Source organism: Leptonotus elevatus, chromosome 2 (genome assembly GCF_054856555.1).
Source record: "Leptonotus elevatus isolate MCC_2025b chromosome 2, RoL_Lele_1.0, whole genome shotgun sequence".
NCBI lineage: Eukaryota > Metazoa > Chordata > Actinopteri > Syngnathiformes > Syngnathidae > Leptonotus > Leptonotus elevatus.
The window spans coordinates 22562753-22581910 of NC_141240.1; the positions used below are offsets into that span (position 1 = coordinate 22562753).

At 42.2% G+C, this 19158-nt stretch overlaps 2 protein-coding genes and 1 non-coding gene across 4 annotated transcripts; 2 read left to right on the plus strand and 1 right to left on the minus strand.

Moving 5' to 3' along the window:
* Positions 1 to 252: 252 nt before the first annotated feature.
* On the minus strand, positions 253 to 2852 carry LOC147178929 (ER membrane protein complex subunit 3). The gene is made up of 9 exons (XM_086069835.1): positions 2779 to 2852; positions 1949 to 2132; positions 1758 to 1815; positions 1468 to 1561; positions 1249 to 1353; positions 1093 to 1174; positions 788 to 867; positions 633 to 715; positions 253 to 550 (listed from the first exon to the last, which is right to left on the minus strand). The coding sequence occupies exons 2-9, from the start codon at positions 2101 to 2103 to the stop codon at positions 422 to 424; spliced, it is 786 nt and encodes a 261-aa protein (XP_085925961.1). The 5' UTR covers positions 2104 to 2132; positions 2779 to 2852; the 3' UTR covers positions 253 to 421.
* A 215-nt stretch (positions 2853 to 3067) lies between these two features.
* trnas-aga (transfer RNA serine (anticodon AGA)) lies at positions 3068 to 3149 on the plus strand. The gene has a single exon. It is a non-coding gene; the product is annotated as a tRNA-Ser (tRNA).
* Positions 3150 to 3588: 439 nt separating this feature from the next.
* On the plus strand, positions 3589 to 18688 carry LOC147178931 (putative N-acetyltransferase camello). 2 transcript variants are annotated; one of them, XM_086069377.1, is made up of 2 exons: positions 3589 to 3681; positions 17789 to 18688. In XM_086069377.1, exon 2 carries the CDS (start codon positions 17836 to 17838, stop codon positions 18526 to 18528), a length of 693 nt encoding a protein of 230 aa, XP_085925503.1. In that variant the 5' UTR covers positions 3589 to 3681; positions 17789 to 17835; the 3' UTR covers positions 18529 to 18688. The 2 variants fall into 2 exon arrangements, with proteins under 2 accessions (XP_085925503.1, XP_085925502.1); XM_086069376.1 differs by lacking the exon at positions 3589 to 3681 and adding an exon at positions 17414 to 17504.
* The last annotated feature ends 470 nt before the right edge of the window (positions 18689 to 19158 follow it).

Sequence of the window (19158 nt, forward strand, 5' to 3'; positions counted from 1 at the left end):
TGTTAAAACTGAAAATCTTTATTTATAAATTAAGGATTTTAAAAACAAGAAAAAGGTCACCTGAGCAGTAAAAAGCTTCAAGAACGTCGCTGGGCAAACTTTTGGGCTCTCGAGGGCCAAATTAGATTTTCATAACAGCCCATCTGTAATTAATTGCTAATAGCTCATTCTTGGATGTTATTTTTTTTTTTACCAATTTTTTCCTCATGGTTTAATTAATAAAACTCTTGATAAAAAATAACATACAGTAAACACAATTTAGATCATTTAATAATTGTATTCATAATGTAATTTTTTCATCCTCACTAAGTTATTTGACAATCATTTGTTAGAGGAAAAGGGACTTTTTGGCGTAACTCCCCCACACATACACACACACACACCCCGCAGACAATTTGCCCAGCCGTTCGAGCGCCGACTCCTAAAACACAGCGGACTTGAGGTCCTGGCTGAAGATGCCTGCGAAGTTGAGCTCTCGGGCCATGAGCTCGTCCTCCACGTTTTCCAGCGCCCACTTGTGCTCCACAATCTCCAGCGCCTCCCACTCGCTCTGCAAGCAACCAGCCGACAGATAAGCAAAACTGCCGGGAGAATACCCCCCCCCCCCCCGCCAAATAAAAACAACACATCACTTTAAAAGCCTTGTTGGGGTCCGGGGGCATGGCCATGGCGGCGCCGGTCATCTGGTCTTGCATGACGCGCGATTGATCGGCAGCTGTGAGGAACGAAGGTATTCGACGTTGAAATACGCCGGGTGTGCTTTACTGGCGTGCGTGCGGAGACGAACCGTTATCTTGTCCCAGGATGAGGCTGTACATGCTCCTCAGGCCAAACACGTTGAGGAAGTACCAGGAGGCAGAGCTCACCCTGCAAATTCAGGAGTTCATAGGAGGTCCCATTCAATTCACCTGGATAGGTTATACTTCATTGAAATGACATTGTGATTAGTGCAAGGCTTGAAATAACTTATTTGTGGAGCAGTTTCTCAAAAAAAAAGAAGAAGACCTGATTAACTTTCTGCAGTAATTTTGATTTGCAACGCAAACCTTATTTCAAGCCTCACAGTGTATTTGTAGCGATTGCCATACGAACCAGGAAGCATCCAGCGTGAGCAGGTCAATGCCGCGCTGCAACATGGGCTTGAACCTCAGCGTCAGTGGGAATGGAACCTTGGCTAGGATGGAGGAAAAGGGTTGGCTTGGGTGGTTTGTTCGACATGGACGAAACACATGTAGCGGTGGAGCTGACTTATGACGAATCCAGAGAAGGCCCAGTTGATCCAGCCGCCGATCACGATCATGGGCAGCACGTTGGTCAGGTTTCCTTTCATCATGTCTGTCAGCATGCTTGTGTCTGCAAACACGCATGAGCGGTGTTGGTATCATGACACGAGTGTCGGGGGGGAAAGGATCTTGTTTGGATTGATTTCATTGTCATTTGCTTTTTCTATGAGAAATGGAGGGAAACCTGTCATTGGGTTTTTGGGCACCACCTTCCTCTTGACGTTCTTGAAGAAGCCCGTTTCTGTATCGTTGAAGTAGTGCTTCCTCATTGTGAAAGACTACACACATGGACACACAAATTGGATTCATGGCTTTCCCATAAAGCTGCTTGAGCATTTATTCGAGATCCTGAAATGTTTTAATAATGAGGACAAAATAGCACATGGACCTTAAGCTCAAACAACTTTTCATACAAGTCAGGGAGGAAAAGCATAAGGAAGGAACTAGTGTGCTGTGATATGAGCAGCCGTTCACCTGTCTCGGGATATATTTGCCATTCTCTCTTAGGATGCGACTGCGCAGGAGCACCTGACTAAAGGAAGACACACAAACACACAATCATACTTCCTCACGTTACATTTCGAGCTTGGTGACAGAACAAAGTGAACTCGTAAGACAAGGTTGCTCTTGTAGCGCAGCGAGAACATATCAGCGTCTTATCCGACCTGTCTGAAAGCTGCTCCAGGTCCACCTTCTTGTCGCTGTGCAGCAGCTGAGTGACGTAATGGCGGATGACGCCCACCAGAAAGGTGATGAAGACGATGGGCAGCACCACCCACAATCGGATGCTCGAGTCCAGCAAGAGCTCTGGGCCGGCCATAGCGCGCTATGCTAACTTGCCTGGACGCTCTGAAACCCAAACAGATCGTCATCAAGAGACTGTTAAGACTGTTCAAAAATAAAATCAGCAGTCGACGTCACGCCATAAACGTCATTATGGAATAGGAACGTCGCTTCGTCTGTACAAACGCTTCAGTATTCTAGTATGCAAAATATCAAAGTCAATTGTTCATAATATGCCCCATTTCAAGTGTAAAAAAGTCTAGCTTCATCCCGAGTAGCACCTTTTTGTTTGAATTGATAAAATATGAATCACGTTTCCCCTCGAAAACGCAGGTCGACAAAGGACGAGGAGTTGCAGTGCAAACTTAGCGACTTTGGCTGTGGTGAGCAGAAACTTAACACGCCTGTTGTTCAGTACAAAATGTATTGCAGTGACTGCGCGTTTAAAGTACACATCGCGACACAAACACCAAGCGGTTACATATTCGGTCGTTGACAGCTGTTGACAGCCAAGCAAGCGCAGACGGACGTTTCTCGACATGGTAGTTAGCATTAGCTCGTCTAGGTAAGCACGCTTATTCGTGTGTAGGTCGTTTAATACGCCTTTTCCTCAACATTCGCCTTCGTTCCCCAAGCAACCACATTTTGGTTTGTGTGGATCAAGATAATATTCCACAAGATAGAAAGCAGTCGTACGGGACAGACAACTTACCACATGAATGAAGTTCAACTTCAAAACGTTAACGCGAAGCTAAAAGTCACGAAACGAAGGGGGGGGGGGAAAAAGATCGACGAAGAAGAACTTCCGGTTCATGAGACAAACTCCACTAATATAAATATGTATACACAAATAAATCATTTTTTTAATACATTTTTTTTAATGTCAGAACAAAGAAACATGTATTGTACACTATTTACAATATTTTATAACTATTATGCCTTTGAGGTCTGACATCCTGATTTCTACAGAAAGTAAGTTTCTATCAATCTCATTATACATCGTTGTCGTGGCCGAGTGGTTAAGGCGATGGACTAGAAATCCATTGGGGTCTCCCCGCGCAGGTTCGAATCCTGCCGACAACGTCACTTTTTCATTTTGTTGGATCCCACGGCTGCGTAGCTTCGAATCGTGCCGACAACGACTGTTTTAATTTGATTATTTAGTTATGTATTTATTTTATTATTCAGAAATTTAAGATACACGAGACTGTCGTGTCCAGAGGAGGACAATTAATGACAAATTACTTAAACCTGTTCGCAGGTGTGTTCAACCGGCCTGCAGGAGGTTTGAAAGTGGAAAAAATGCCAGGTTTCCTTCTTCAACTTTTAAAATACTTCTCACCACCTTTCAGTTTGAGTAATAGTGCTTAGTTTAGTCCAAGAGTCAGTTTAGTATTTGAGAATTGTTATGTACAAAGGTATTCCTTTTTTTTTAAGTGATGGTACCTGCAGGAACTGACCACAGGGGGTCGCTGTGCCTCCAACAGTGAAATCAAACAAGTGACCAGGGCCAGAAAGAAGTCAAGTCAGTCGGTTTCGCGGCACCAAAACACGTGATCAATGAACCGTGAAGAAAATGCATCGTGACAAGCACGAGACTGAAGTGGAAGTCTTGGTGAGCGTGGTCTTCTTTTACCTTTGTTCTTCAGTGTGAGCATATCAACGGGATCTCTACTGGGGTGCTACAGTGAAGGAACAATTGTGTTTGCCCTTTTGCTTCTGCACGATCGTCCAAATGTCAGGACAGTAAAACAAATCCATGGAGGCACCTGCTGTTTTTCCATTCTGTGCTGCACATTTTATTCGTTACCAGCCATGGGATCACTTCTCGAAGCAATACAATGCAGTGTAGCATTAGTTTTGTCCAATCATTTGCCTTATTTGTGGTGATTTTATGTTTGATTTTGAATTTGTGGTTTCATACCATAAATTCAATTCATATCACTGCACTTTAAGAAATGTCCTTAAAATGTAGTCCTCAAGTTCCGGCCAAGTTCCGTTCCTACGCTGGCGATGATTTCACCGTTAAAGTCTATATTTACATCAAAATACTTTGTACAGTAATTAAAAAAAAAACATATTTACGCGACCCGGAAAAGCCAGAACCAATATTTTGTGTTTCGGCACGGACATTCATTGCTGACGGACGGCAGAGCGGAGCTAATTCTCAAACTTAAACACGGAAATGTGACGCGCCTGATGGCAAGCCGACCTGCTCGATGGACGTCTGCCGCTGGAGGTAACAACAACACAACTTTAAATAACTTTAATGGCGTGATTACTGTGGAAAATTAACGAAAAAGAAGGTGCTACGGATAAGTGTTATTAAGGTATGTTAGCAACTTAGCATCTGCTAATTCAGCCGCCGCCATCATTCATGCCGTAAATAGTCTTTTTTATTATTCAGTTATTAAATTCAACTGTGCAATATCTATTAAACCGTAGCAGCACAAACAGATTATTTCCCCCTGAGGTGGGAAAATATGTTTTTGCGGATGATTAACATGTCTTTCATGTCGTGAGTTTGCTCTGCATGAAAATATTACAAATTGCAAGGTGGAAATGGCACCCGTTTGAATACATATTCTGTCCTTGAGAGCATGTGTGAACTCCAGCCAGGTATTGAGGCATCTCTACATTTCAAAAAAACGCGTTTTAGATTTATTGAAAACTATCAATAGGTGTGAGTGTGAATGTTCCTTTTAGTTATGACATACATGTTGATTAGAATAAACATGAGATTCTTTTGAAATCTCTTAACCGTCACAGTGCAAAATATTTTCTTGCATTTTTAATACAAACTTCAATGGTTAAACATTCCATTATGTTGTCAATGGTGGTAGTCACATGTTCAATTTGACTGCTTCCTAGAGCTTTGTCTACATATTTAAAAACTGTACTGAATCAGAAGAACCCCGGTTAGCTCTGTGGGTAGAGCGTTAGACTCTTAATCTCAGGGTTGTCGGTTCCAGCCCCACATTGGGCGGTAGTTTGTTTTCGTGGGATATTTTGTCTAGTCTTAGTCATAGCTTTGTCTACATATTTGAAAACAGCACTGAGCGAGTAGAAGCTCAGTCAGTAGAGCATTGCACTCTTCGTCTCAGGGTCGTGGGTTCGAGCCCCACAATGAGCCATAGTTTGTTTCAGTGGGATATTTTGTCTAGTCTTAGTCATAGCTTTGTCTACATATTTAAAAACAGCACTGAACCAGTAGAAACCCAGTGAGCTCAGTCTGTAGAGAATTAGACTCTTAATCTCAGGGTTGTCGGTTCGAGCCGTCACATAATTGCAAGCAGTCCAGCATAAAGACAAAAAGTCTACGGCACGCTTAGTCATGCCGGTCACATGTGCTAAATCATATAATTAATGTTATTGCTCGCCTTTCCAGTTATTCATAATAATCGCTGTCTAGCACAATAGAAGTAAACTGGACAAACATAAATAATCCAGAGAAAAAGAAACCCACAGGGCGCTCGTTCGTGCCACTCTAGTTTTGAGTCATATCAGCTATCTTCCACTATAGAAATAAACAGAACATAGCATTGTGTAATGAAGTGATGGCTCACCTAAATGGGCTGACACCCAATTGGATAAGTAAGTGGCAGTGAGATTGCGGGCCAGTGGGGGATCTGCCACATCCTCAGAAGTTCAGTACGAGTCTGCCCTTATTGCACTGTACCCACATCCACTTTGAGTGATAGAACACAAAGAGGAGGACACACGAGGAGAGAAAAGACGTACGAGCTTCATCGTGTATGGAGATTGCGAGACACAAACCTGACGTTTGCATTCATTTGAGAAGAGCACAAATGACACGTCGTTGTAATGGCGGTATTATGTTGGAGACTTTTATTACTTTGTCAATAATGAGCGCAGTCCCTTTGCTTCCTTGGGCAGCCGCTGCGGTTTGCTGGGATGCGGTTCATTTCATTACTGTCGATCACGCTGATCAGCCAAGACGGCAAAGAAACGTAATATTGTAGCTAGCATTAAGCATCACAACAATAAGGACAAGTCATCCTGTGTGTGTTTGCAATAAAGAACGGCGAGTGTCCGGGGAACACATTGCTGTCCCTAAGCTAGCAGCCTGCGGATTAGTTCAACATTTGCTTATCTTCATTTATAAATGGCTTGCAGTGGAAATCAAGGGAAGTTTTGAATTCCTACAAAGACGCTCGCTTACAATCTCATAGCCCTCGTGTGTGCAGCTTTATAACAATACATTTCCATTTCCGCCACCAAAAAACGGAGTAAGCTTGTCAATATATGAAAGAGTTGCATAGAAGGAAAGTAGCTACTGTACATTCAAGACTGTTGTGTTTCAATTTGATCGGAAACATGGCTGAATTTGCAAGTTGCCAACAGGGCTACACAGCTGGCAGGCCACTTGCTGATGACTGTAACAAAAAACAACAACCTGCGTTAGCGTTTCTACTGGACGAGTAACTTCAGTTTACTTTTTCAGTAAAAACTATACTTTATGAAGCTTGTTAGCGTTCATTCATTAGCGTCTTTATTTTAGAGAGTATTAGAGAGGGTTCACTTAAAAATCGCTTTATAAACCTGTTTTGTTTGTTTGTTTCTAGCTTGTCAATCATACTTCTTGCGTATGTGCCCCGAGTACGTAGCTTAGTTCTAGCGTAACAGTTTTTACAAGCGCAGCAGTAGCTAGCTCCTCACGTGTCTGTTCAAAGTTTACCAACAATGGCAAAGAAGGATACAGGACTACTGAGCCGCGCAAAAGAAAGACCGTTTTTGAGTTTGCTAAAATCCAAGAGCGACGCCAAACAAAAGTCATTTTGGGCGAGTCTTTTTAGCGACGACGTGCGCTAAAGCAGCAGAGAGGTCTGAACATCGGATGCTTTGGTTGCTAAGTTTCTACTGGACAAGTAACCTCAGCTTGTTAAACATGTCAAGTTGTACATGGACGTCAATGCAGCTCAACAATTTGTTTATTGATGCTAACGTTACTGCGTAAAAAGCAGGGAGGAGGGTGTGTGTTTTTGCGCATGCGCACTATGGCTAATCCTCTCTATACCTTTAAAAGCTAGTGTTTGGAAGCATTTCTGGTGAAATGAAAAGGGCATTGACAAAACCTACTCCATATGTAAGGCATGTCAAAGAAAATGTAAGTCCACTACTTCAACCCCGGGTTCGAGAAGAAGATTCCACCCAATACTAGCACTAGGATAGCCCCCTCGCTATCGTCTTGACACAAACACATCCCGGTGTTTGGGAATCAAAAAAACGTGAATGAACAGCCAGGTGAAGTCAATCCTCATAACACCAGACCTGGAATGAGGAATAGGAAAACCAGGCTAGACAAATGGTGAATAACAAATCTTTTGAGTTTACAACTTTGCTTAATGACAATGTCATGATGACGCCGGAACATTCAGTCAGGTTGCATCGGCGAAGCTGATGACCTCTGGGTGGCTCCAGCTAGCCAATCGAAAAGTCCACATGTTGCCCCACAATATTCCTCCGATGGCATTTACCGAAGAAGGATGAACACTTTACATTCATCCCGGCTGGATTATGTTCTAGAAAAGATTTTAAAACGCAGATCAGTCATATTAGCGCCGCGCCGACTCAGCTGTGCTGTCAGCCAATTAGCCTCAATTGATGTTGCAACAACACGCACCGTTGTCATTCTCACATGAGAACTCACTTTTACAGCCTAATAGTATGCTCCAACAGAGGGATAACAAGGACGAATTATGAGTTGTTTGGGTTTTTTAATCACATTTCCTAGTTGCCATTCTAAAAGCATCCTCGCCATGGTTGTAAAATGTTTGAGATTTGCAAAGTGGTGACTGTGTGGTGCACAATTTGAAGTGCATAAAATCAATTATTTGGACAGGTGTAAACACAGCAAACAAAACAGCGGGGGGAGCTCAGTAAGTAGCCACGTGTATACAACAAAATACTACTCAAATATAATAATATGGAATTGTGGTCGCGTGGTACATTACAGCCCAGTCGCACCGATCGAGAGTGAAAGTTGCCCCCACACAGTCTGGGTTCTGTTCAAAGTTTCTTTAGAGGAAGTTTTTACGTGCTTCTGTCCTCAAGTGCTTCCTCATGTAGTGTTCAGTGTGATCGGATTTAGTGCTATCACTGTCGAATATTTTTAGAATCGATTAATCTATCGATTATTCAATCGATTAATCGGATTCATTTTGATTTTGCATTTAAGTGTTTTACAAAAGCATTTACCCCCCTGATTTCTGGTTATTAACTAGTGATTGGTGTTTATTTCGTATTTGTATAGTTAAAAAAAAAAGGATTGATGTACTTTGTTACCAGTTTGGTCATTGTTTTCCAAAGTCATAACAGATGTTTGCAAACATCTTATTTGAATTAAACACAGAAGATAATCAGTCTTCTTTCATCAAGGACTACCGAAATCAGTTAACAATTACTGTTGATATGCTGAAATCTGAGGATTTAGGCAATTTTGAATTTTAAAAAATGGCTCCAAATTATTACTTGATTATTAAAATAGTTGTTGATTAATTTGATAATCGATTAATTTTGACAGCTCTTATTGGATGAGTGCAGTGGAACCTGTACGCAACAATTGTGGTTGAGCAGGTGTGTGGTTACAGCCTGGTTAGTTTTGGAAAAATCGGAGTTGTACTGTTCACAGTGACGTGAAAATATATCAGACATGTCACATATGGGCAAAAAAGAAAAGAAAAATCGTAATTGACCTTTACTGTGATCATAGCCAATGGGGTAGATGCCACGGACTTCCGACTTCCGGGTTTCACACATCAGCGTCGTTTCCGGCCACTGATGGCCGCGTTCCAACACTCGCACCCCCACCCCTGCGCCCCCCAACCGCGCTCTCTCTGAAATGTTTCAGACAACGGAGACACTACACACTCGCACCCATCGACGGTAACGCGCAACCGAGGGGCACAAAGGCAGAAGCGCAAGAACGTCGCAAACAGGAAACGCAAACAAAGCTGATGTGTGAAAACCAGGAAGTCGGAAGTCCCGCCTCCTCCGTGGCATATAGCCCATAATACCATATTTGTGGACAGTATTTTGCCATAAAAAAATCATTTAAAAACTATTTTGCCACAAATCTAATGTTGCTTCTGTTAGATTTGTGATTGGAAAGTAAGTGTAGCAATTTGTGATTGAGCAGGAATTTGTCTGAGCACATAACTATACAGGTGTGGTTACATAGTGAAAGTAACATTTCAACGTCTCAATTGAAGCGATCCACGCTCACACGCGGCCGTATTTGGCGGCAGTTGCTATGCGACCAAACAAGTGTTTTTCCAGCCTGGCGCCTTTTCCTGCTGGTTTGGACACAATGAAGGCCGCAACTCGCCATTATGAATTTGCCACCGTTTCAATGGAAAACCCTGGCTTTTCTCATTAATAAGGATGAGGAGGAGTCAAATCAAAGCCAAACAGAAAAAAGGAGAGGCGTCCACATCCATACACTGGCCTTAATAAACATTGTTGAATTTCAACTCTTAAATTCATGCACGGTGTCCAGTCGTGGGTGTGTAGCCCTCTAGGTTGCATTGCTCTCTCCTTGTCACGAGGCAAGCCGGAGTCAGGCTTTTATGCAGAGTGCATTATGGATGTCACATCACATATAATGATTTGATGCACAGAAACACTTTGCACTTGATTCCTGTCTACATCAATTCAAACTGGGGACAGAGTTGGGCAAATTGCATTAAAATCATAATAAAAAAAAGCCCAAGCATTAAATGAATGTTGAACACCGTCAGCGAATGGAGTTCTTAAAAAAAATGCATATTACTTTTCATACAGGCTTGCTGCCACTCAGCTGCATTTAAGCAAATGTAGTTGTCCTGGTATGCCGCTTTGTCTATACATTCCGCGACCTCCCCTTGTAAAATGTCTGAAGCCAACAAATCACAAGTAGGCCTACAGATAGCTGATAATCCACCTTAAAGTCTGACTTTAATGTGATATGTCGAGTTTAGTTCACCTTTTCCTTCAAGCAACAATGTCCCTTAATCAGAGGTGGCAAATCCAGGTCCAGAAAGTAAAAATCCGGACACAGTTAGGCTTTAGCCCCTGATGCTAGCTAGCTAGCTCCCTAGTAGGCAGTGGAGTTTGGCTTTAGCCCCTGATGCTAGCTAACTAGCTCCCTAGTAGGCAGTGAAGTTTGGCTTTAGCCCCTGATGCTAGCTAACGAGCTAGCTCCCTAGTAGGCAGTGGAGTTTGGCTTTAGCCCCTGATGCTAGCTCCCTAGTAGGCGGTGGGCCAATCCCCAACAAGGGAGGACTTCTTTTTTGTTGTTGTTAACATCAGCTTCATTTATCAACAAATGAAACAAAAATCGTTGGCACTCTTATCTCTTGCACATTTTGTATTGATCGGTAACTTTTTGTGGGTTACCGGCTCCGGCGAACGGCGCGGGGCAGCTATGCTCGGGGTCCGTCATACATGACGTCGTTGTGGTTATTGTTTAATGGCACGCTTCAAAATGCGCTCTCTTGGTTTCCGGGTTTAGATAGCGTCTTGACAACCTGTAATGTTTAAGCGCTGTCGTAGTTTATACCTTATGTCTAAATATTACTACACACATCGACACATAAAATAACACTTTTGTACATCAGTCACTTTCAGAAAGGTAAAATGCGTCAACTTGACCGGGAATAGTCCTTATTGTCACTTCTTTTGAAAAGTCATGCCTTTTTCAAATGTAAGGCTTCTCTAACATTAATGTCTAAATGTCATTGTGAACTTTGCACATAATAAATATGACAGACTTTGTTTTTTTCCGCTTGAACAAACATCGATGTCTCAGATTGGCTGAATAACATCACGTGATTTGTAGCGTTGCATGCTATTGGTTCAACTGACATAGTAGTCTGCAGTGTTGCCTGCACATTTAATGAAATTTACAACTTGATTTTGGGAAAATGTCATGCCAACAAACAAAATATGATTCAGAAAAAAAAGAAACTTCAAAACATAAACGATCCGGGTCTTCCCTCACCAGGGATCATTGATCTCAAAAACTAAAGCAGATATGTCGCCTCGGACCACCGCCTAGAGCAGCAGGTAAACGAGCACCATGCTAGCTAGCTAGCACCTGCAAGTAAAAACCCTGCCACGGTTTGGCTTTAGCCCCTGATGTTAGCTAGCTAGTGCTAATACAAAGTGCTGCACTTTGAGTAAAATCAGACATACAAAAGCAAAGACTGTTAAAACAGTAAACACTAGTGATAGATATGTATTTTTCAAGGTCGATACCGATACGATTATTAGTAGTCAAAGAGGCAGATAAACCGATATTTCAAGCCATTATTAATTTGCAGTAAAAGAGAAAATATTTGTGTCCAAATTAAAAATTAAATGACCTTTTTCTTTTTTTGTATATTGACAGCTATGTTAAAATTTAAAAAAAATAATAAAATGTGTAGGTAGTTCCCAGTGTCAGCATAATTTTTTAAAAAGTACAAATTTAAATAAATCCATAAATGAAAAGTTCCCTGTATCTCGCTGAGCGACAAATGCATGCGAATGTAGCTCATTTGGGGTTTCGTCAGGGTTCGTAAAAGGTTTCAAAAGATCTTCGCAGTGAAAAATTGTATGAATATGTTGGAAATATCTTTGCGACAAGTAAAAGCTGTCTGTGAGCATCTTACAAATCCTGATGAAAACCCTAAATTTGCTACGTTCGCAAGCATTCACTGCTCAGTGAGATTTTTTTTAATTTTGTGTGTGCATTTTTCATGACTTATGCTTGTGAGTTGTCGAATGTGCGTTTGTAGATCGTCGCACACGCGCATTCATTTTTGAGACAAACATCACGCTGTTTCGAGATGTTCACACACACACACACACACACACACCCACCCCCACCCCCACCCCCACCCCCCCCCCCCCCCCCCACACACACAAGTCCTCAGATATTCACACATGTCTAAGGCCCGTTCCTCCTCCGTCCAAAAGGAGGCAGTGTTGCTGTCTTCATTGAACGGGAACGAGCTGTTGTTTGATCCTCTGTTATGTGTTTATTTTACACAAGTTGGGTAACAAAATGCAACCTTAGTTTGTTCCCCTTGACGTTGTTTTTCCTTCACTCGAAAGACACTCTTCTTCTACTGTTAAAATGTTCTTCTTCTACTCCACTAAAGCAGCAGTGGCCAAAGAGGTAACAATATAAGACCAATTATCTTTATGAAAAGACAAACAATTGTTCCTATTTTGGTTCTGAATGCTGACGGGCCATTTAGCTGCAGGCAACCCCAGAGTTACAAATAAATAAATGAAGAAATAAAATCCCAAACTAGTTTAGTATTCAAATATATAATTGGTTTGTATAATTTTCCCTTCTGCACACTCATAAGCTGCTTTTCTGTGTTGAATATGTCAACAATGGCAAAGTGTATCTTGCAGCCTTTTTTTTCTACATTTTGACCACATATTTTTTTTTTTACATCATTTCCTTAAAGGTTTCACGCTATCTATATCCTGTCGTCAGTCTCCCCTTCGTCTTAATTCTGATTTCATTTCGTAGAATTCAAAACACACGTGCTCGCCTCTTGAGCGTGTGTGTTTACGTGCGATCCTCTTATTTCTGCGATGATGGATTAGTTGAGCTTTGAGGTGAGCCCATGCATCACTTTTGTCTCGGCACACTCCAAAGAAGCAGGCCGATGCAGAATTGTGATTAGGGGAAATTATTCATCAAAAGAAAGTAACAAGATGTAAGTCCTTCACATCACAAAAAAAAAAAAAGTTTGGTATGATGAGCACTCGCAGATAAAAGCACGCCATCGGTATTTCATTGCACATGTCGAAATGAATTCATAAAATAATGGAAGCCATTTGGACTAAATGGATATTTGTGCGGTGTTTTTGCACGACACGTGCACTTTGGAGGCAAGTCAGGTTCAATTTCAAAGTTTTTGGGGGCGAGTGGGCTGGAGTTGAAGGAGGAAGGAATTTAATGCATTGGACTTTTAATGCAACCGCCGCGTGACAAGCATACCAAGCAGACCAGTTGCGTACGTTGGCTCGTTTCCAAAGCAACTTACTCCGACTCGGACTTTGTTTCTTGACAATGACCAATAAGGACTCAAGTGCTTTTGGAAATTAAAATGGCTGTAAAAAGCCTCAAGTGGGTCCTTTAAAAGTGCGCTCATTTGATTGAATCACATCCTGATTTGATTTAGTTTCCGTGCAATGTAATCAACGCAGGAATGTTTCTCTTTACCTGCAAGTAGCCGTGCTCAAAGCACTCAATACTTTTTAGATTTGGAGTTTTGAAATACCATATTTTCATTAGTTGATCAAGCTGCTCTGTCTCCTGCATTCTTGTCAAATTTTTGTTTATTTATTGTTGACGCATCAGTAGCTACACAATGTATTCGTATTACCAATTAGGGTTTACGGATTGGAATCGCAGAGTATTATATATTATTTATCACAATATATTTCCGACGATACAGATAGTATCAACATCCAGTGATTGGAAATTTAAAAAGAAAAATAATTAAAAGGAATCAAGGGTATCTGATTTCACCTTCTGCATAAGATCACATGACCTCTTAAAGGGATACTTGACTCATTGAGCCATTTTATCCAGTAAAAAGTTCATACTTTGTCCGGAATGAATGTCATTATTTTTCGTGTATAATTCATTTAATATTTTAAAATCCTAATTTTTCCACTTGCTGTCGACTGACGATGACATCACCTGTGCTGAGGAAGTAGGTAACGACCAATCATGGTTTGCTGACCGAAACCCAGAAAACAGGTGAGCCATGATTGGTCGTTACCTACTTCCTCAGCACAGGTGATGTCATCTTCAGTTGACAGCAAGTGGAACCATTTGTTTTTAAAGTTATTCATTGTACAAGAAAAATAATGAAGTTATCACATTTATTCTGGAAGCCTCTGGCCAATAGTTTTCAGACTGGATTCGGGTTCGAATTTCCCACCCTCTACCTATCCGATCTGACATCATGTGCGCATTGTGTACGTGAAGATGAGTGTGTGCTGTTTGTGGCAGGAGCGATTTGAAATGGAATTTTCTGCATTCATAGCTTTCAGTCATCTCATGTGTCAAAGATCATAGGATTGGAAAAAAACAAAAACACTTCTATATCATGGTGCTTGCGCAACCATGGTTCACTATCTTCATAGCGTTGTCTGGTGTGAACTCAGTGTATCAGTTCAGTGCATCAGTGTTGTCTGCAGCCTAGCAAAATAGGATTGTGAACATTGAAGGTAGAAGAATATCGGTTGAAATGGCCTGTCGAATGAACTTTTACCAACCACGTTAGATAGTATTTCAAGGTCAGTAGAGGAAGAGCCCTTCCTGAGTGCTGGTATGAGGGCGTGCCTCGTCCTGTCAACTCGCACGAACATCCCTGAATTGCAGCCTCGAGAGGTGCCATCCTTCGCCTAAGATGGAGGCGACGTTTTGGGATGCACCAGCTCCGTTGAGATTTCCAGTTTGCATCATAACGTGCTCTCACCTTGACCTTAATATCACGATGCTAGGTGGCCACATGCTATCGTGACAAAATGTCACATATTAACATCAATTTGAAGGCCCCCATGATGTTTAATTTATCTGGCATCACAGGAGATAAGTGGTTTAAAAAATTGATCTAATTTTAAACGAGTCATAACTGCAAGATTTTGATCAGCATCATGTCTTACCAATGTCACTGTTGATACAGTAATTGTAGACCAGATTTGATTTATTGTACTAAATTATCAATTTGACAGATTAATTCATTTGAATTCATAACTCATTCACTGCCATTGACGACTATAGACGTAAAATAATAAATATTTTGATCTATTTCTATGAGTTTAACATATTTTCCCATTTTTGTTAACAAGAGAATGAGAACCTAGAATTTTTTGTGACATTTGTTATTAATCGTGACTTAACTAGTGAAGACATGTGATTAATTACAATTAAAAAATTTAATCGACCGATGACCCTAATTTTTTAATAATATTTTCTTTTTTTTCAGGCAATTAAATTTTTTAATTGTAATTAATTGCATGACTTCAATAGTTAACTCACAATTAATCACAAATTTTATATCTTATCTAAATGTACAATAAAAAAAAATTCTAGGTTTTCATACTCTTGTTAAAAAAAAAAGTGGAAAAAATGTTGAACTAATAGAAATGGTTCAAATGAATTTTTGGCATCTATAGCCGTCAATGGCAGTGAATGAGATAATTAATTAATTGGTGCAATAAGTCAAGGTAATGAAAATAGCGTTTTGGAGCCTAAAACTGGCACTGCGTGCTGACGCAAGCCAAGTTTAGCATGTTTGAACATTTGGCAGACCGCACTGTCATGCTGGGTGTTCCAGCTGACCAAGGGCATTTTCTTTTACATATCCCCTGCGCACCTGACAATTTGGTGGCTAAAAGTAGATTAAAATTTAGACCGACTGAAAGTAGGTCTAAGTTGTGGCGTCAGCGATGTAACACGATTCTTAGCTCCACCGATGTATACAGAAGCGTGCATCGAATCCTCGGAATCATTGTCAAAATCAATTCATCGAAAGCATTATTATTCTTATCATTAGGTTGGAAGGCGGTCTCCAAGTGCCCCCTTTCCAGCGGTGAGCTGTGATCGCCTTGGCTAACTTTACATCATCCATTTGTGAAGGTCTGCTTGCAGTTCCTTCGAAATATACTTTATGCGCTTCAAAACCTGTGCAACTCTTGCGCACTGATTTGAAAGGGAATGAGAGGAGCCACTACCATTAGCCAGGAAGCTAGTCGCTACGTTCACACTGCAGATTCTGTTTTTTTCATATCCGACCTGGGTCACTTTCATATGTGGTCCTAGATCGGTGACGTATCCGAATTTTTGCAATGTGACCGTGGTCTGAACGGCCAGGTCGCATATATCCGACCTCGACGTCATCAAAAGTCCAATATGTGCTCCGCGGGGGCATTAAGCTTGACTTATGCTTGACGCATTCCGCGAGGTCCGCACGGCTCGGGAGACGTACGAGAATCGGCAAAGTTGTTTTGAGTAACATGTTGTGACTTTATATTCGACTTAAATTTAATCCCACTTAAAACACTAAGTATAAAGATGACATTTGTGGTGGTGATATTAGTAATTCAGCCACGCAGGCGGCTCATTCAATACCAGTGGCAAAGACGTGACGTCATCGTTAGGGAGCGAAAAAAAGGAGAGGTCTCCGTGAGATGAGGCGCTTGAACAGGCTCGCCTCATTTTCACAAAATATTATTTCTATCTCCTCCTGCATCACTCCTCTGTAGATATGAGATGGTAAAAATATGAGCCCAGACGACGGACTTCTAAAAGTCCGTGGCCCAACAGCGTTGTATCTTCTTTTGCGCATGCGGGTCACTTTGGAGACGCATTACGTCCACACAGCAGACAGACTGAGGTCGCAATCAATAGGTAATGTGCACGCTTACTGGAAAAAATCGGAATTGAGCATTAAGACCTGCAGTGGGAACGTAGCCTTAGACTACTAAACTTGAGCTGGGCGCAAAAATCAGTCCCAGTTTTATAGTCTTTGGCATGACCCAGCCGGGGATTGAACTCACAACCTCCCAGTCTGAGGGCTGACATTTTACCACTAGGCCACTGAGCTCATTTTTGTCATAGTTTATTTTCAAGGCAATGCCTGCTTGCGCATATTACAATGCTGTACCTATGTATTTATTTATTTATTTTATCTTTAGAATCTGCGCATTGAAAACGCATACGTCCCATATTCAAGTAGGTTGTGATTGTGGTGTCATTGGCATGTCTGACTGGTAGGAGTTTCGAGGTGCGATCGTGACCCCCCCCCAAAGTCATTGTGAGATTGCTCGAGACACGTTCGCCCTCACAGCGCTGCCACATCCACGAAGGACTCTGCTGCTTTAAGCACGTCTAAGGGCCGTTCTTCTCACAGGAAAATTAGATCGCATGAGAGAGAGGCCCTATTGCAGAAGACGTGAACCCTGTCACCATGCGTGTGTCACCATTTCAAGTTTGCGTTCACTGTGGTGCGTGGGAGGAAACGGCTGTACCTAACATTAATTCTTGGAAGGGAAAAAAAGCACGAACAAACTGAATTCACATCAGGCTTTAATTTCATCGGGATTTGCGCTCATCCTCCTTGACTGCAGAGTTCGTCAGCTGAGATAATTAAGTTTGGAAAGATATCCCATCATCCAAACAACAGTGTGATTTATTTGATTTGAAGCGTGTCCACTCAGGCAGCCGTTTCATTTGATGATCTCAATGTGTGTTTGTGTTTGGAGGGAGGTGTAAGAGGGATTTGTTGGGAGTCATTTACTGTGATTGGCTGATTAGCCGTAGCTTAAGTTTGGGGGCAAGCACAGCGCTGAGAAGTTCATAGTGCACGGAAAACGTAGGACGAGGCAAAAAAAGAGTCGTCATGGCCCAGAAAAACAACCGTAAGTTATGAAGCATCTTCTTGAATTTGTTGATGAGAGCAGGAATGACATTGTGGAATTGTGTGAAGTGTTTTTGGTCTTGTGACTCCATCACAAGATCCGATAGTCAACAATCCTGATTTGAGTTGTGCTTTTTCAAATGTAAATATTTGCTCTTTGGATCCATTCATAGTAGAACAAGTGTGCCGTTCTCAGGTTACATATCAGAAAATCCGTCAGGAATGTTGTCCAAGCTGCACATCCATTATCCTCGCTGAGCTCTTACCCCTGCTTCCCTCCTCCAGTCCAGCTCACCATCAGGGAATACCGGCCCTCCGATCACCGCGTGGTCATGGAGTTGTTTTGTGACGGCGTCCGCGAGAACATCTACCCGGCCTTCTTCAAGTCCATGAGCCACCCGGACCACGTGGGCGTGGCACTCAGCATCTGCATGGCTGGCTACGTGCTGGGGGGCAGCTCCTACTTCCAGGCGCTACTTTTCGGCGCGGCCTGGGCGGGGCTCATCTACTTCTGCTGCTACGAGATCTACCAGGGCTACATGCTGAGGAGGCTCAGCACAGACATGGCTGACATCCAAGCCAACTACCTGGAGAATCCCAATAATTTTTTCTGGGTGGCGGAGGCGGGAGACCGAGAACTGTCCAGGGTGGTGGGCATGGTGGCGGTCATCGGGCCAAGGGCAACGCCGGAAGATGAGCGTCACGACAACTTGAACGGCGGCATGGGGACAGGATCATCGGCCGACGGGGGCGGCTATAGCAGCGAGATGACCCACTTGGTTGTGGCGTTTCCATGGCGTCGCCGCAAGTTGGGCTCCCAGCTGACCCAGCGGGCATTGGACTTCTGCAAAGAGCGGGGCTTGGCTCGCCTCGTGATGGATGTCAGCTCGCCACAGACGGGGGCCATCTCTCTGCTCCGAAAGGGCGGCTTTGTTCAGACGTCGTCGCACAACAACACACACTCCAATCTCTGGATCTCCAAACTGGCCAGAATCAGTGTGACGCGCCTGGAGAAATTCCTCTGAAAGACTTCAAGACTTCTTCACACCTGGACTGTGCAGCACATTATTGCATTTATATGATGCAAAATACCTGTACTTTGTACTTCCTCAAGAAGTGGTCTCCACTCGATGCCGTGCCAACTTAATTACCAAATAACTTGACTAAATAAACACATGCCCTCAATTAGACGCCTCCTTTTGTTTCGTCAAGAAAAAAATTAGCGGTTGTAATCGCATTTAGTGACGTGACGCCCCCGTGGGTCACAGTAAACGTCAAGCTCTTCAAAGCGGCACTGGATGTGGATGAGGGCGTTCAAATATTATTTATTAATTAATATATATAAAAACCATTTATCCATATTATTATTTGATTATATCAGCATGTTCGTTCGTCTTCAAACCTTTTTTTCCAGAAGTTTGCGTTCTTGTCTTGGGCCACTGTTAAGACTTTTAAGCCGCATAAACATAACAATAAAAACAGAAGAAGAAGAAAAAACACAGAATGGATGTTGTCAAGCAGTTTGTCATGTACATGTTGACTCAGACTTGTCTCGGACTTGGCCATTGGATTCGCAAAATATTATTATCGTCTATGTTTTGATTCCTGAAATCGTCCTCCTTCAAACTTGAAATGAAGTTTTTCAAGTGATCAAA

What these genes read in the sequence shown, in the direction of transcription:
- LOC147178929 (XM_086069835.1), bottom strand. Translation starts at nt 2,103, where the DNA reads ATGGCCGGCCCAGAGCTCTTGCTGGACTCGAGCATCCGATTGTGGGTG. An exon ending in CTGGAGCAGCTTTCAGACAG is followed by an intron (nt 1,816 to 1,948) that starts GTCGGATAAGAC and finishes GTCTTCCTTTAG; the next exon opens with TCAGGTGCTCCTGCGCAGTC. An exon ending in CATCCTGGGACAAGATAACG is followed by an intron (nt 716 to 787) that starts GTTCGTCTCCGC and finishes CGTTCCTCACAG; the next exon opens with CTGCCGATCAATCGCGCGTC.